This window comes from Thalassophryne amazonica, chromosome 3, assembly GCF_902500255.1.
Source record: "Thalassophryne amazonica chromosome 3, fThaAma1.1, whole genome shotgun sequence".
NCBI classification, from domain to species: Eukaryota; Metazoa; Chordata; class Actinopteri; order Batrachoidiformes; family Batrachoididae; genus Thalassophryne; species Thalassophryne amazonica.
Window position 1 is genome coordinate 33,856,114 of NC_047105.1, and position 18,631 is coordinate 33,874,744.

Here is an 18,631-nt window from a genome sequence, read left to right on the forward strand (position 1 = left end):
CGAAAAGTGATGTGGGCCCGCCCTCCTGTGGGTTCACCACCTGCAGAGGGGGCCATGGGGGTCGGGTGCAGAGAGGATTGGGTGGCAGTCGAGGGCGGGTGGCCCGGCGGCCCGGTCCATGCTCACAGCCCCTGGCTGTTGGGACGTGGAATGTCACCTCGCTGGGGGGGAAGGAGCCTGAGCTTGTGCGGGAGGTTGAGAGATACCGACTAGAGATAGTCGGGCTCACCTCCACGCACAGCTTGGGCTCTGGTACCCAACTCCTGGAGAGGGGCTGGACGCTTCATTTTTCTGGCGTCACCCACGGGGAGAGGTGGATTGCTTATTGCTCCCCAGCTCAGTCGCCAAGTGTTGGTTGCCTCTACTGGTGGTTGGCTCTCACTGCGGTATTGTATCACTTCCTGTTCCGGAGCACAGCGGTGTTTTTCTGTATCTGTTAGCTGTTTAATCTGCGCAGTTAGATTGATCTAGTTATCTAGATTACGATTTGTTTCCCAGTGTAATCTTTACGTGCCTTAACTAAAGCACTCCTTCTGCTGAATCACCTCTAAATTATTTACACATTATTCACTTTGCGTGTTTTTAGGAATCCGCTAGGTTAGCATAGCTACTAGCTCTTAGCCGATTTAGCATGGCGGCTTCTCCTGTCTCTCCCGCACTTTTCTGCTCTGGGTGTGAAATGTTTAGTTATTCCTCGGCCTCCTTTAGCAGTAACGGTACTTGTAATAAGTGTAGCTTATTCGTAGCTTTGGAGGCCAGGCTGGGCGAATTGGAGACTCGGCTCCGCACCGTGGAAAATTCTACAGCTAGCCAGGCCCCTGTAGTCGGTGTGGACCAAGGTAGCTTAGCCGCCGTTAGTTACCCCCTGGCAGATCCCGAGCAGCCGGGAAAGCAGGCCGACTGGGTGACTGTGAGGAGGAAGCGTAGCCCTAAACAGAAGCCCCATGTACACCGCCAACCCGTTCACATCTCTAACCGTTTTTCCCCACTCGACGACACACCCGCCGAGGATCAAACTCTGGTTATTGGCGACTCTGTTTTGAGAAATGTGAAGTTAGCGACACCAGCAACCATAGTCAATTGTCTTCCGGGGGCCAGAGCAGGCGACATTGAAGGAAATTTGAAACTGCTGGCTAAGGCTAAGCGTAAATTTGGTAAGATTGTAATTCACGTCGGCAGTAATGACACCCGGTTACGCCAATCAGAGGTCACTAAAATTAACATTAAATCGGTGTGTAACTTTGCAAAAACAATGTCGGACTCTGTAGTTTTCTCTGGGCCCCTCCCCAATCGGACCGGGAGTGACATGTTTAGCCGCATGTTCTCCTTGAATTGCTGGCTGTCTGAGTGGTGTCCAAAAAATGAGGTGGGCTTCATAGATAATTGGCAAAGCTTCTGGGGAAAACCTGGTCTTGTTAGGAGAGACGGCATCCATCCCACTTTGGATGGAGCAGCTCTCATTTCTAGAAATCTGGCCAAATTTCTTAAATCCTCCAAACCGTGACTATCCAGGGTTGGGACCAGGAAGCAGAGTTGTAGTCTTACACACCTCTCTGCAGCTTCTCTCCCCCTGCCATCCCCTCATTACCCCATCCCCGTAGAGACGGTGCCTGCTCCCAGACCACCAATAACCAGCAAAAATCTATTTAAGCATAAAAATTCAAAAAGAAAAAATAATATAGCACCTTCAACTGCACCACAGACTAAAACAGTTAAATGTGGTCTATTAAACATTAGGTCTCTCTCTTCTAAGTCCCTGTTGGTAAATGATATAATAATTGATCAACATATTGATTTATTCTGCCTAACAGAAACCTGGTTACAGCAGGATGAATATGTTAGTTAAAATGAGTCAACACCCCCGAGTCACACTAACTGTCAGAATGCTCGTAGCACGGGCCGGGGCGGAGGATTAGCAGCAATCTTCCATTGCAGCTTATTAATTAATCAAAAACCCAGACAGAGCTTTAATTCATTTGAAAGCTTGTCTCTTAGTCTTGTCCATCCAAATTGGAAGTCCCAAAAACCAGTTTTATTTGTTATTATCTATCGTCCACCTGGTCGTTACTGTGAGTTTCTCTGTGAATTTTCAGACCTTTTGTCTGACTTAGTGCTTAGCTCAGATAAGATAATTATAGTGGGCGATTTTAACATCCACACAGATGCTGAGAATGACAGCCTCAACACTGCATTTAATCTATTATTAGACTCTATTGGCTTTGCTCAAAAAGTAAATGAGTCCACCCACCACTTTAATCATATCTTAGATCTTGTTCTGACTTATGGTATGGAAATAGAAGACTTAACAGTATTCCCTGAAAACTCCCTTCTGTCTGATCATTTCTTAATAACATTTACATTTACTCTGATGGACTACCCAGCAGTGGGGAATAAGTTTCATTACACTAGAAGTCTTTCAGAAAGCGCTGTAACTAGGTTTAAGGATATGATTCCTTCTTTATGTTCTCTAATGCCATATACCAACACAGTGCAGAGTAGCTACCTAAACTCTGTAAGGGAAATAGAGTATCTCGTCAATAGTTTTACATCCTCATTGAAGACAACTTTGGATGCTGTAGCTCCTCTGAAAAAGAGAGCTTTAAATCAGAAGTGTCTGACTCCGTGGTATAACTCACAAACTCGTAGCTTAAAGCAGATAACCCGTAAGTTGGAGAGGAAATGGCGTCTCACTAATTTAGAAGATCTTCACTTAGCCTGGAAAAAGAGTCTGTTGCTCTATAAAAAAGCCCTCCGTAAAGCTAGGACATCTTTCTACTCATCACTAATTGAAGTAAATAAGAACAACCCCAGGTTTCTTTTCAGCACTGTAGCCAGGCTGACAAAGAGTCAGAGCTCTATTGAGCTGAGTATTCCATTAACTTTAACTAGTAATGACTTCATGACTTTCTTTGCTAACAAAATTTTAACTATTAGAGAAAAAATTACTCATAACCATCCCAAAGACATATCGTTATCTTTGGCTGCTTTCAGTGATGCCGGTATTTGGTTAGACTCTTCTCTCCGATTGTTCTGTCTGAGTTATTTTCATTAGTTACTTCATCCAAACCATCAACATGTTTATTAGACCCCATTCCTACCAGGCTGCTCAAGGAAGCCCTACCATTATTTAATGCTTCGATCTTAAATATGATCAATCTATCTCTGTTAGTTGGCTATGTACCACAGGCTTTTAAGGTGGCAGTAATTAAACCATTACTTAAAAAGCCATCACTTGACCCAGCTATCTTAGCTAATTATAGGCCAATCTCCAACCTTCCTTTTCTCTCAAAAATTCTTGAGAGGGTAGTTGTAAAACAGCTAACTGATCACCTGCAGAGGAATGGTCTATTTGAAGAGTTTCAGTCAGGTTTTAGAATTCATCATAGTACAGAAACAGCATTAGTGAAGGTTACAAATGATCTTCTTATGGCCTCGGACAGTGGACTCATCTCTGTGCTTGTTCTGTTAGACCTCAGTGCTGCTTTTGATACTGTTGACCATAAAATTTTATTACAGAGATTAGAGCATGCCATAGGTATTAAAGGCACTGCGCTGCGGTGGTTTGAATCATATTTGTCTAATAGATTACAATTTGTTCATGTAAATGGGGAATCTTCTTCACAGACTAAAGTTAATTATGGAGTTCCACAAGGTTCTGTGCTAGGACCAATTTTATTCACTTTATACATGCTTCCCTTAGGCAGTATTATTAGACGGTATTGCTTAAATTTTCATTGTTACGCCGATGATACCCAGCTTTATCTATCCATGAAGCCAGAGGACACACACCAATTAGCTAAACTGCAGGATTGTCTTACAGACATAAAGACATGGATGACCTCTAATTTCCTGCTTTTAAACTCAGATAAAACTGAAGTTATTGTACTTGGCCCCACAAATCTTAGAAACATGGTGTCTAACCAGATCCTTACTCTGGATGGCATTACCCTGACCTCTAGTAATACTGTGAGAAATCTTGGAGTCATTTTTGATCAGGATATGTCATTCAAAGCGCATATTAAACAAATATGTAGGACTGCTTTTTTGCATTTACGCAATATCTCTAAAATCAGAAAGGTCTTGTCTCAGAGTGATGCTGAAAAACTAATTCATGCATTTATTTCCTCTAGGCTGGACTATTGTAATTCATTATTATCAGGTTGTCCTAAAAGTTCCCTAAAAAGCCTTCAGTTAATTCAAAATGCTGCAGCTAGAGTACTGACGGGGACTCGAAGGAGAGAGCATATCTCACCCATATTGGCCTCTCTTCATTGGCTTCCTGTTAATTCTAGAATAGAATTTAAAATTCTTCTTCTTACTTATAAGGTTTTGAATAATCAGGTCCCATCTTATCTTAGGGACCTCGTAGTACCATATCACCCCAATAGAGCGCTTCGCTCTCAGACTGCAAGCTTACTTGTAGTTCCTAGGGTTTGTAAGAGTAGAATGGGAGGCAGAGCCTTCAGCTTTCAGGCTCCTCTCCTGTGGAACCAGCTCCCAATTCAGATCAGGGAGACAGACACCCTCTCTACTTTTAAGATTAGGCTTAAAACTTTCCTTTTTGCTAAAGCTTATAGTTAGGGCTGGATCAGGTGACCCTGAACCATTCCTTAGTTATGCTGCTATAGACGTGGACTGCTGGGGCGTTCCCATGATGCACTGTTTCTTTCTCTTTTTGCTCTGTATGAACCACTCTGCATTTAATCATTAGTGATCGATCTCTGCTCCCCTCCACAGCATGTCTTTTTCCTGGTTCTCTCCCTCAGCCCCAACCAGTCCCAGCAGAAGACTGCCCCTCCCTGAGCCTGGTTCTGCTGGAGGTTTCTTCCTGTTAAAAGGGAGTTTTTCCTTCCCACTGTAGGCAAGTGCTTGCTCACAGGGGGTCGTTTTGACCGTTGGGGTTTTACATAATTATTGTATGGCCTTGCCTTACAATATAAAGCGCCTTGGGGCAACTGTTTGTTGTGATTTGGCGCTATATAAAAAAATTGATTGATTGATTGATTGATTGTTGGAGTTCACTCCGATGAACGAGAGGGTCGCGTCCCTACGCCTTCGGGTTGGGGACAGGTCTCTCACCGTTGTCTCGGCCTACGGGCCGAGCAGCAGTGCAGAGTACCCAACCTTCCTGGAGTCCCTGGGAGGGGTACCAGATAGCGCTCCGACTGGGGACTCCATTGTTCTCCTGGGGGATTTCAATGCCCACGTGGGCGGCGACAGTGAGACCTGAAGGTGGTGATCGGGAAGCATGGCCTCCCCGATCTGAACCCGAGTGGTGTTCAGTTGTTGGACTTCTGTGCTAGTCACAGTTTGTCCATCACGAACACCATGTTCGAGCACAAGGGTGTCCATAAGTGCACGTGGCACCAGGACACCCTGAGCCGGAGGTCAATGATTGACTTTGTAGTCGTATCATCTCCGGATAAAGCGGAAGAAAATGGATGGATGGATGGATGGATGGATGGATGGGATCAATAAAGTTGTTTGAATCTTGAATCTTGGCTGTGATTGGAGAAATTGTCCATAGTGCATGTTTTGCATTTTGTATCACCAGTTACACAGCTTCATGATGAAGAGGTATAGAGAAGGATTTTCTTTCACCAAAAACATCAAATCTAGGCTTGCATCTCAGATGTACATTCTGGCAAATTGTAGCTGAACTTTCAGGTCTTCTTTTTAAGAAAATCCTTCTCTATACCACTACATACAATGATGCCAATTAAAAAAAGTTTTAATATGACTATGGTTGTCAAAATTGAACTCATCATTTTGATGTCCTTAGATTTTTGTCCAACTCAGATTGTAATACCAATAATGGCCTGAATCTAAAATGGCTCAGATTATAAAATGACTCTCCCACCCCTATTTCAAGACATAGATTTGGGAAAATACTTCCTCAAGACCAATTTTTTTTAAAGGAAATTATTTTATTTCAAAATAATGCTAACAAAAACACATTCATTCAGTACAAGAAACAGTGGTGCAATAAACAGTGCTGACCTTGGCTCCTCAAATTATGACGGCAGCCAGTCTATCAAAGAACTTTCTGTGCATGTTTTCTGCACATGCAGGAGCTCTTAAATGGGCAAATCCCCAAAGGATCCTCAGATTCCAATGAAGGGATAAGAAAAAAACAACTATGTAGATGGAGATCTTTAACAGTTTTGATGGCCAGAAACAGACAGAAATATCCAAATACTTTAGGCTCATCTGAAACCAGCTATAATTGGACGCTTGGACCTCAATGAGGAGTTGTGGCATAATGTGGAAGAAGTCTACATTTGCACTGTTCTGAGGACAACAGAGAGAAACACAAACAGTACATTGTGTGGTGTAATTCCTGCTGCTCTCGTTATGAAGATAAAAATCTCTCTGGATGAGGTATGGTTTGAGCACTGAACATAATGTGGGTCCATGTGTGAGTTCATTCTGATGGGAGCACCAGCGCGAGGGATTCTGAGAGAACTGCAATGACAACAGTGATTTCTTTGAGAATGTTTTATGGTGCTTAAGTGTTATTCTTAAAACTTTGTGTTGTAGATGTGGGGTGTGGTGGCAAAGTGGTCAGTGCACTCGCTTCCAAAACACGAGGTTCCTGGTTCAAGACCACCCATTCATCATGTAATATGGAGTTACACCATTTTGTGTAAAACGTGTGCCAAGTCACCATGCGGATATTCCGTGATGACCCAAAGTGTAAAAAGGGAAAAGGAAAAAAAGGGAAAGGAAATCCAAAGGAACTTCTTCAGTGTTGTGGATGTACATGACTGGGGGAAAACCCCCTCATATTCAGACCAATACAGTATTTGTGTAATATGTCCATGTGATTTGTTCAATACCTTGACAGGTTTCTTGCGTGCTGACTCAGCCTCGTTATTCTCGGCCTCTTCGTGCTCCTTGCTGCCTTGGGGCAGGTTGGAGTAGTTTGCCAGGCTGCTGAGCAGAGACGACACCATGGGACTGGTGTCCATCTCCTCCTGCATGAACACAGACAGACAGAAAGTCAGCTTTATTAAGATAAGACTTTATTGATCTCACAGTGGAGAAATTACCTCAGCTCTTAAAAAACACACAAGATGAGAGCGAGTGGAGGAAGATGTGCATCAAACAGCGTGTACAAAGACAAGCAATAATAATAATAATACTTGTAACAATACAGTAAATATATATATATATATATATATATATATATATATATATATATATATATATATATATATATATATATATATATATATATATATATATAAACATGATTAGAATTAAAAAATAGAATTAAAAAATTATTTACAATATGTGAAGTGGAGTTTAGATGTGATAAGGTGACATTAGTGCTGGGATTTGTAAACGATTTGCACATGCACATGATTTGTGGACATATTAATGCATGTGGTTATTTCACAGTGTTATTGTACAGTCTGACAGCAGCAGGGAAGAATGACCTGCGGTATCGTTCCTTCTTGCACTAAGGGTGCCTCAGTCTGTCACTGAAGAAGTTGCTCAGCTCCACTATAGTCCGGTGCAGAGGGTGAGAGGAGTTGTCCATGATGGATTTGAACTTGGTTAACACCCTCCTCTCAGCCACCTCCTCCTGACAGTCCAGAGCTGGACTTCCTGACCAGCTTATTCAGTCTCTTTCTCTCCCGCTCTGTGCTGCCTGGGGCCCAACAGACGACAGCACAGAGGAGAGCAGAGGCTACAACAGAGTCGTAGAAGGTCTTAAGCAGAAGCCTGCTCACTCCAAAGGATCTCAGTCTCCTCAGGAGGTGGAGGTGGCTCTGGCCTTTCTTGTACAGGGCGTCAGTGTTGTGAGACCAGTCCAGTTTGTTGTTGAGGTGAACACCAAGGTATTTGAAACTGTCCATGGTCTCTATGTCCTCCCCCTGGATGTTCACCAGTGGGTGAGGTGGTGGTTTCCTCCTGAAGTCAATCACCATCTCCTTCGTCTTACTGGTGTTGAGACACAAGTGGTTGCGCTCACACCAGTCCACAAAGTCTGTGATGACCGACCGGTACTCCAGCTCGTTCCCCTCAGACACACGACCCACAATGGCAGAGTCATCAGAGAACTTCTGGAGGTGGCAGCTGTCTGTGTTGTAGGTGAAGTCTGAGGTGTAAAGGGTGAAGAGGAAAGGCTAGAGGACGGTGCCCTGGGGGGCCCCAGTATTGCACCTTACCACCTCAGACTGATAGCCGTGCAGCCGCACGTACTGCGGGCGGTCAGTGAGGTCGGCGATGGTCCAGGCGGCAAGATGTCCATTCACACCTGCGTAATCCAGCTTCCCCTGCAGCAGCACCGGCCTGATGGTGTTGAAAGCGCTGGAGAAATCAAAGAACATGACTCTCACAGGTCTCCAGGTAGGTGAGCACCCGCTGCAGTAGGGAGATGACAGCGACATCTACCACGATGTTGGGCCTGTAGGCAAACTGCAGCGGGTCCAGGATGTCGCTCACCACGGTGCGGAGGTGAGACAGGATGAGCCGCTCCATGGTCTTCATGAGGTGGGATGTCAGGGCAACTGGTCTGTAGTGGGCCGGTTCCTTGACGTGCGGTGTTTTGGGAACTGGGACCACACAGGAAGTCTTCCACAGGGTGGGGACCACCCCCAGGCTGAGGCTCTTGTTAAAGATGTGGCTGAGGACCTCACAGAGCTCATCTGCACAGGTCCTCAGCAGCCTCTGGGAGATCCCATCAGGTCCTGCTGCTTTCCTCTGCTTCAGCCGCAGGAGCTGGCCTCTCACCTCAGTCGGAGTCACAGTGAGGGGTTAGGGAGGGGGGAGCTGAGGTGTGAGCTGAGGTGGGCTGGTGCTGAATACAGTCTGGGGAGAGGAGGGACAAAGTCCGGGGTGCAGTGGAGGTGACCAGGGGGAAGAAGGTGGGGGGTCAGAGGGACTGGAGGGCTGGCTGCTGGAGATGTGTTGAGAGCCGGGTGCAGGCAGGGGGGAAGGTGTGGAGGAGCCAAAATGGTTAAAGTAACTGTTTAGCTCCTCTGCAAACCGAGAATCCCCATCTGCAGTCCTGCTGGCACCCTGCCCAAATCCGGAGGCGGTCTTGAGGCATCTCTACATGTCCCTGACGGTTTTCTGGGCCAGCTGCTCCTCCATCTTCCTTCCATACTCCTTCTTGGCTGCCAGGATCTCCACTGGAGTTCCTGTTGGATTCTACGCTGCTCCTCTCTGTCTCCTGAGTTGAAAGCCCTCTTCTTCTGGTTCATCAGGACCTTCAGCTCGGGGGTCACCCATGGGGTGGTTGTTGGGAAAGCACCATACCCTCCAGGTGGGCACAGTGCTCTCCACACAGAGGTTCATGTAGTCAGTGACACACTGGTTCAGGCCGTTGATGTCTTCACCATGAGAGTTTTGAAACATGCTCCAGTCTGTGGTTCTGAAACAGTCCCTCTGCCTCTCAGTGGCCAATTCAGTCCAGAGTTTCACTGACATTTCTGCACTGGCTCTCCTCTCAACCCTGGGTGTGTATTGAGGAAGCAGGTAGACGAAGTTGTGATCTGAGCGTCCGAGTGGGGGAAGGGGGGCGGATGTATAAGCGTCCTCCACATTAACGTAAAATGGTCCAGTATTTTATTGTCCCTGGTTTTACATGTGACGTACTGGGTGAATGTGGGGAGGGTGCCGGAGAGGGAGGCGTGGTTAAAGTCCCCGGTGATGAGGAGGAGCGCGTGGGGGTGTTGTGTCTGCAACCGCGTGACTGTACTGTGGATCCACTCACAGGCAGCGGTGACATCTGCAGAGGGAGGAATATATGCGCAGAGCGTAATCACACTTCCAAACTCCCGTGGGAGATAGTACGGCCTCATGCTCACCGCGAGTAGCTCCACATCCGAGGAGCAGATCTAATCCTTCACGTGAACATGAGCTGTGCTGCACCATCTCTCACTCACATAAATGGCGAGCCTCCCTCCTCTTTTCTTCCCGCTCTCCGCCAACGTCCTGTCCGCGCGGATAAGTGTGAAGCCATCCATGTTAATAACAGAGTCTGGTACATGTTCATCCAACCACGCCTCTGTGAAGCACATGAGACTGCAGCCTTTATACAGCCTCTGGAAATGGGTTAGCCCTGCTAGCTCCTCGGTCTTGTTGCGGAGAGACCTTACATTCCCCATGACCACAGACGAAATATAAGTCCTTCTCTGCTTCGTCCGACCACCCCTGCAGCCTCTCCGTCTCCTTCGTATGTCTGCAGGTATGTCCAGGTGCTCAGCATAGTGGGGACCTGGCCCACTGTACATAGAGTCTCTTAGTCCAAGCAGCTGATCCCGGGTGTAAACAATGGGACGCCCGGAGCCGGGGACAAAGGGATTTCCCCACGCTGCCTCAAAAAGTGCCGAAAGAAGCAGAAAACTAATCACAAGAGTTACAAAAGTGGGTTTCCCATGTGCACACTTGCACAGTGTACCACCCACTGCAAATAAAAACAACAAAGCACTATTAAAATATATAAAAAATAGCAAAAGTAGGAAAAGACGGGGCAGAGCTGAAGTAACAGGCAGCTGCATCGTAAGTGCCATCTTCAAAAAAAAAAAAAAAATTCTCATCTCACTTTTTTTTTACCTTCGCCAAAGAAGTTGGAGGAGGTTATGATTTCGCCCCTGTTTGTTTGTTTATTTGTGAACAACCTGGAGCACACAATTTTTCATATATCGTTATAAAATTTTTATTTCATAATTTTAGGGGAGGTGATGGTCTAGTGGTTAAGCGCTGGGCTTGAGAGGATCCTTGGTTTAAATCCCAGCTTGAATGGAAAATCACAAAGGACCCTTGGGCAAGGTCCTTAATCCCCTAGTTGGCCCTGGTGTGTAGTGAGTACCTTGTATGGCAGCACCCTGACATCGGGGTGAATATGAGGCATTACTGTAAAGTGCTTTGAGCATATGATGCAGATGGAAAACACTATATAAATACAGTCCATTTACCATTTACTGAAGATTCATACCGTGATAGGCAAGAACTAATTAAATTTTCAAGGCCATAGGTCAAAGGTCAAAGCCAGGAAAAAGCTTGGAAAATTGGAAAAATCCCTATCTTTAACACTGAACAATTTTTCAGAAATTCATACCTCTGTCAAAAAAGATCAAACTTCTTTCATATTTGAGAGCGGTATGTACTTGTAGGATGGTATCCTTTATGCACCATGCAGTTTGATCTTGATCTGATCCAGATTACAGATTCTGTAACCATTTAAATTTAACACTGAAAACCCCATTTAATGTATATTTTACATTATAGCTTAACCAAACATACCCCAATCACTCTCATATTTGAAAGTGAGGTGCAGACTAGGATGGTATCCTTTATTGCCTGACAAAGTTTGATCCGGATCTGATCTGGATAGTGAATTTTGTGGACATGTGAATTTAATTTTGAAAAGCCCATCTGGTATTTATTTTACATTATATCTCAATCAAAAGTGCCTCAATCACTCTTATTTTTTCTGTTATGGATATACCTACACCAGCGAAATTGGATGGAGTTTCCAATTTTATGCCTGTTTGTTCATCTTCCAGTTATCAGTTGGAAACCAAGTGACAAAAAGCAACAACAAGCGGATGTGAAAATCATCTGAGAAACAATTCAAGTGCATGAACTAAATACATACTCCTGACATTTGATCGCATCTAATTTAGCTTATGAAAAACCACTTCTAACAGAATTTTGACCTTGAAAATTTGTTCCAAGGTAGTTATTTTGTGGAACTGGAAACTGGTGTTGGCAGAGATTTGATGCTCCAGTTAAGGACCTGCTTTTGCATAAAAAACGTACAAAGGAATTTTTTTCATATATATATTTTTTAAAACATCATAAAACAAAAAATAAAGATGAAGTGAGTTTAGAGAAATGCCAATCCAAACTCTGAGCCAAACCCACATGTATACATGAGTAGTGTGTAAGGATTGCCCCTGCAGTTTGGTAAGTATATAAACTGCAGATTAGTTGCACAGTTTATATGAGATTGAGTCTGAGATACTGAACTACATGGTGAACTGCTTTTAAAATAACTGTGCAAATCTCGATGCACAGTTGCAATGAGTGGAGAAACAGCAGTTGCATGTTCACATGAATGGAGCATGTTAAAAATGGACTGACTGTGCCTGTCAATCTCGAGGCACACCGGGGGTCCAAGCACGGCAATAGTCTCTCTGAAATATCAAGGAGATGAAGATGAAATGTGCACACTGATCTGTCTGAGATCATTCCGGTCAGTGCATGTGTGCTGTGCCACTGAGCTGCAAAAGGGCAAAACAAAAAACAAAGACTTTCTCTGACTTTTAGTGAGTGTTGTTCCTGTAAAGTGAAATGTTTTTGTAAATCCTTTTTTTATGTAACAATTTGAATTTATAAACTTGAATATGAAGTTAATATGTATATGTTACAGACATGAATGAGCAAAGCTCTTCAGCATCTCACCATGTCATTTAGGTCCTTCAGAGTTTTTTTTGCATAAATGCTTCAGGGGAGCATTAGCATGGCTAAAACCTTTCAGCTTCGGGGGGGCTCCCCCAGACTCTTTAAGCATTTTTCTTTTTTTGCCTTTCAGCTGAGCCCCCTAATTACAGCCCTCTTAACCCCCTGCCACTTTAAGCATTTAATGTAGATGTAAATTAATATTCAAAGTTTTCAGCTAGTTGACAGTAGGGCTGTACAATATGGCCAAATTATCATATCTCAATATTGTCATATCAATATGATATGCGATATGACTATGATTTGACACAAAGTGCAGCAACAGTGAAAATTAAACATTCTTAAACAAAACAGTATATAACACTTTTTACCAAAATTAGAGCAACTCTTTACCTTTTGACCCCTGTACAAACTGAAATTGACCTTTGTCACCATTCTTGCCATTTTTACCCCAAAACTCCATAACATTCAGTCATAGATAGTACAAACTATACCTTTTTGGAATCTTTATAATCAGACAAGTAACACGATGTAGTTTTCAATTTGACTGGATCATTTTTAAATTTTGACCCCTGTGTAATTCTTCAATTGACCCCCTACCTGGCTGCCTATTGAAAATTCAAGTGACCAGTCATTTTTTGTTGTTAAGTGTAGTGTCTAAGCTGTATTTGTGCCGAATTTGATGCTTGTATCACCATCTGAAGAATTGTTTCAGTTATCTGCTGCACTAATAAGCCAACAGAGCATGAACCAGCTGCTGTCTGTTAGTTTAAAGATGTGTACATAAGCCAACCCAAATTAAAGGAGAAATGTTGCTTTTAACAAACTGGACATCATTTCTGACATAAAATACGGTCATTTACTCACCAATATAAGTTTGGTGTGATTAGAAGTCCACAGTTCAAATGACATGTTCAGTTCAAATCTGGAGTAAACATTTTTCTTCTTCTACTAAGGTGGATTTGAACTTTTTGTGGTACACAGCACCAACTACTGGACAGGAGGAACCTAGCAGTCAATGTGACACTAATTTCAAAATGCAGCTCTTTCAACCAGGCGTGTGGTGCCGTGACATGTCAATCATCTGTGTCCAATCAGATTTCAGGGGAGTCCAGTGAAACCCCGGCCTCCACTCTACCTCCACCCATGCCAGGAAGTGTTCAACATTTGAATTTCCTGTTTCACTGTGACTGAAAATTTGGCACTTCATGTTTGAGTGTGATCTTGCCACTGAGTTGCCGCGAGATTCCATGTGATCTTGTCTGTCAATCCAGGAAGTGTTTGACATTTGAACATCTCCTGTTTTACTGTGGATTCACAATTCACTTTCTGTTTAGGACTTCCTGTACCATGAGTGAGCTGTGCGTCACTGCGCGCCGCTTGGCTTTATTACCTTGTTTTTAATTACTTTTTTAATGATGTTGACAAAGGCTATTCTTATACTCATCATATTTCAATTAATATAACAATTAAGGCATATTTAAAAATATTTAAACATTTGTCACCTTGTTTTCACTCAAGATTAAATAGCAAATGTTCTTTGTTTCCATTGTTGGTTTTAGTTCTTTTTAAAAATGTATTTCAAAGTTGTATTGTTCCCCCTCCCCACATTTGTTTACTTATCTGAAAATTGATCCAATCTATAACTTAAAACTGTGAGTCCAATATGAATCGTGAGTTTTGTGACCCGTTGCACCCGAGTACACAGGTCATTTCTATTGTGTGCACAATCTGTTGAGTGTCGGCTGAAATCACTGCTTCAAGCTGTTGGTATTCCTCATACATCTGAAAAAACAAAAATGTACCAACAAAATGAATTGTTCATTTTCTGAACCTGTGGTTTTTTTTTTTTTTGTCTTGTTTAAACAAGAAATCCCATTGAGAACAAAGAGTAAATACATTTGTGCAGAGCTATGGCAGATTGCCTTGTACAACTTTGTTCTCGTAGCAGCGCCAGATATGCTCGCATTAACCTGAGCTTTCCACATGCCCTTCACACAGTAATTACTCTCATTAATCAATGTCACAATCCCTATTCAATCAGTGGATTGTGAGAATGAGCATATCCTGGTTGGTGCTATCATTCCTGAATGTGTGATTTAGCAGATATTGTACTGTACCTCAAACAAGGCCATGTGCTTTCCGTCATACTGCTGGCTTTTTTCTGTGGTGGTGTCACTGCTGTTGATGAAGGGACTGCTCTCCTTAGGGTTACTGTCACCTGGAAGAATCACAAATGTATCCACTTTTAGAAAGGACGTAAATAAAGCAGAAAGTGAAGAGCACAGATACACAGCACAACTGAGGCACACAACAGTTCTGTGAGCACGCTCCTAAAACAATACTCCCTGCTCTGCCATCATAGCTGCTGGCATGTATTATATATTGTGATAGTTAATCTTTTTTGATGAAATACCTGAAATAACAAACAGGTCAACTTCTCTCCATACATAACTGGTAAATATGCATTTAAAAACAACAACCAAAGTCCAATAATCTCCTCTTGAAGATGGACCAGAATTATTTTGGTGCACCACTGTGGGAACTGAAATACATAAAGCAGTTTAGAAGGTGTTGTGATGACACAGTTGACATAATGTAAGATGTCAGATTAGAATTATGTTTCCTCCTTGCACACCTTCATGTGGTGTGCTACCATTGTCTGAAGTTTAATTGAAATCCACCAAGCTGTTTAGGAGGAGCTGCACTTACAAAATCAGTAATATACGATGCCTCGAATCCACACTGAATTCTAAGTATCTTCCCATGAAGCTGTCGGACCACAATTGTTTTCCTTCATGTACATCTTCATATGGTGTAGTACCATCGTCTGATGTTTCAGTGAAATACGCCAAATGGTTTAGATGGGAGTTGCCCTTACAATACTCATGGATAGACATAAGCACAAACTGAAAGCACATCAATGTTTTTGAAGATATAACGAAGGTTACACACACCCCAAATTTTTCATTTATAAACTACTTTTTCAGATGGACCAAATATTTATTAAATTCCAAATTTTTCTCATTTATGTAATCCTTTAAACCCCACAACCCACGGCTTGTTCCCCCTTTAACATAAATAAACAAATCAATTTTTTAAAAAGACACCCTTTATTATAGCCATAAATATAAAGGTAAAACAGAGATTAGCCTAAAGGTAATCTAAGATTGAAATCGTGATATTCATCAAAATCTCATTCCACATTTTGCCAAAAATATTTTGGTCAATCCAGATTCTTTAACACACCAAAAAATTCTATGATGTACATTACAATAACGACTCAGCTGAAGCCAACAGTCATGTGACAACAATTCAGTAAATAGTTGACTGAATTACGGGCTGGCATAGGAAGGAGACATCAGAAAAGATTTAACATATTCCCCGGCATATAAATCGCAATGTTTTTTGTTTATCTGGTTTGTAATAGTTTGCGAAGTCCTGTGACTTAATCATATTATTATTATTAATGGTGACGAGGATGATAATAATTTATATAGGACACTTCCAGGAATGAAAGCATTAAACAAAATAAACTGTAATAATAAAATAATAAATAATAAATGGCACTCAAATAATGCACAAAAATCTCAAATTACAGAGCTGATAATACAGAAAAAAGGTGTGACATATATGTCTTTTTCCTCTTTAAGACATTTTTTGACAGGTGCGATTAATGCACCAGTGCGACTTAAGCACTGGAAAATATGAGATGTCCCAAGAGATAACGGTACAGAAAAAGAAACACATTTATACATGCTTATCGTACATACAGCTTGCGGTGCTGCCTCCCTCCCTCCTGCCTATCCTGTTGTTAAGCTTTGATGTAACGCATCACGTGACAAATCTGTTTCTGGGTCGAAAGACCTGCAAGTTTACAATTAAAGTTACGTCTGTATGATTCTTTTAAGGATCTACAGTTTAAGTTTAGTTTGTGTTTACAGTGTGCGCAAACCTCCGTCCCTCCCTTCTCTGCCTCCGTTAACACCATTCGTGTGTTTCTAAGGTAAGAACACTTAATAAAACTTTTTTCTTTTACTTTATATATTTTATTATGCACAGGTAAAATATACATGTCTGTTTGTTAATAAAAACATTTTTTTCATAATTTAGAGTGATTTGGGGATGTTTTACAAGGCTGGAGGGTTAAAATTAATTGAGTTATTTTCAATCGGGTAAATTCGTTTGAAATATGAGCAGATTAGCTTACGAGCTTGGTCACAGAACAAATTAAACTCATAAATCAAGGTTCCACTGTAGTACAAAAAATGTAATTTTTTTAATGGTTTTCATCGCATTAATAAGAGACTGCACCCATTAGACCCTGAAAACTTGCTAAAACAAATATTAGCAATGATCCGTCTCTGTTTAACCTGCATGGAATTTAATAAACACAAACTGAATTTCAGACTTCTTATATTACTCTGGAACAAAGAGGACAAACAGTGTTGTAAAGAACAATAAACAGGATGTTTAAGTGCAAACTTCAGTTTCCCCCCGAACGACATGAAGAGGAAGCGAATGCAGCTCACAGCAACTCCCATTGAAAATAACGGAGAAACGACCTGAGCTTCTGGCATTTTTACATAAAACAAACGCAATAACAATGTCTAAAAACCCAGAAGAGTTTTTAGGCACAATAACAAAGAGTTTTATGTTGCGATGTTAATACTGTTGTCCGTGTGCAATGGTTTAAGTGCAGCCTGATCAGAGCGTCTCAGTGCAGTTCTCAATGACTACGTTTACATGCAGCCAATAACCCCTTCATAACCAGAATATTAGCAATAATCCGGTTGCGCACGGCCATGTAAACACACACAAAACCCTGAATATGCTCATATTCCGGTTTTTAAAAACCCGAATATGACCCCTGGGTTACTCCTTTTCTAACCCGAATATCATGTCATATAAACGCGCATCGGAATATCCCCATAGAAAGGAACATTATTTTGTCTTCTGTGCATGTCCTATCCGCAAGGAATCTTGGTCTTCTGAGTACGGCAACTACTTGTGTGTCGCTGTTTAGATGGGGTTATTCCAAATGATACCAATGACCATGTATACAGGAGTAACTCTGTCTGCTTAAGCATGTAAACGGGTTATTCCTAATGATTCAGAAACCGGAATATTGACCTTATCTCGAATATTAACGGCATGTAAACGTAGCCACTGTTGATGACAGCGCACCTTTTTTGTTTGGACCTGGAAGTTAAAAATCACATGATGCATTACATCACACTTAACAAGCGGCTAATCCCCAATACGGGTAACACTTGTGGGCGCTTGGAAAAATGTCATAAATAAAATGCCATCTTTTTCCAATTTGCAAAAAGAGATTCAAATAATTTTTTATTTTATGATTTATGACACTGTGACGTACTGCACAAGATACAATTTTGATTTGTACCTACTTCTAGCCATGATCGAGCACTTTCCATAGCGGTGCAGGATTTGGAGGTGTTGTGAAAGATGCACCTACAGTGAGGAAAAATGTGACAGGAGGAACACTCCCCACCCCCCACCCCCAAACCGCATGGGGGTTAAATAAAGACAGAAAGCTCAAACAAGAGGTCACGTCCCAGATAAGTGGATAATTTTGTTCATCGCTATAAAGCGTCAACAGTTGGAAATGCAGAGAAACAGAAGCAAACCTAATGGAGTGTGCATTCACAATATGTGGAGCGCCAAACATCCCATATGGCCAGAAACAATGCAAAGTGCAACATCTCAATCAGCCTTTTGCTACCTGACAAAACACTACCACAGAGGGAAATGAAACACTCTTTACTCTCGGCAGCTTTTCACCTCTAAACAACTACTGTGTGATGTTATCGAGGTGACAGCTTGCTGTAGGCTTCAAAACGCCATCAAAAAGCATCTGTCTGCAAGTTCACAGTCTCCAGCAACACACAAAGTTTCAAACTAAAATGTATTAGTTGGGCAGCATTCAGGCATTCATCAAAATGGTGTGTTTCTACTGGAGGAATCACAAGTGCTTTGACTTCCATTTTAGCATGGGCGCAATTTGGTGGGGGATAGGGGGGACATGTCCCCCCACCTTTTCAACCAGGGGGGACAGAATATGTCCCCCCACCTTCTGACATATATGTGTGTACTTGAAACATGCTATGTCAGTCTTATGTGCAAACCAGGTCAGAATAGTATCTTTGTTTCTGCAAGTTTGTATTTTTAGCAGCATTGACTTGTTTAC

At 42.3% G+C, this 18,631-nt stretch overlaps 1 protein-coding gene across 1 annotated transcript in view; it reads right to left on the minus strand.

Annotated features, from left to right (window-relative positions):
- The window catches only part of slc12a5a (solute carrier family 12 member 5a), a 445,395-nt gene that overhangs the window by 224,600 nt on the left and 202,164 nt on the right, over window positions 1-18,631 (minus strand). Inside the window, 2 exon segments of the mRNA XM_034166020.1 lie at window positions 6,840-6,977; window positions 14,541-14,641. Of these exon segments, the coding sequence (XP_034021911.1) occupies window positions 6,840-6,977; window positions 14,541-14,641 (239 nt within the window).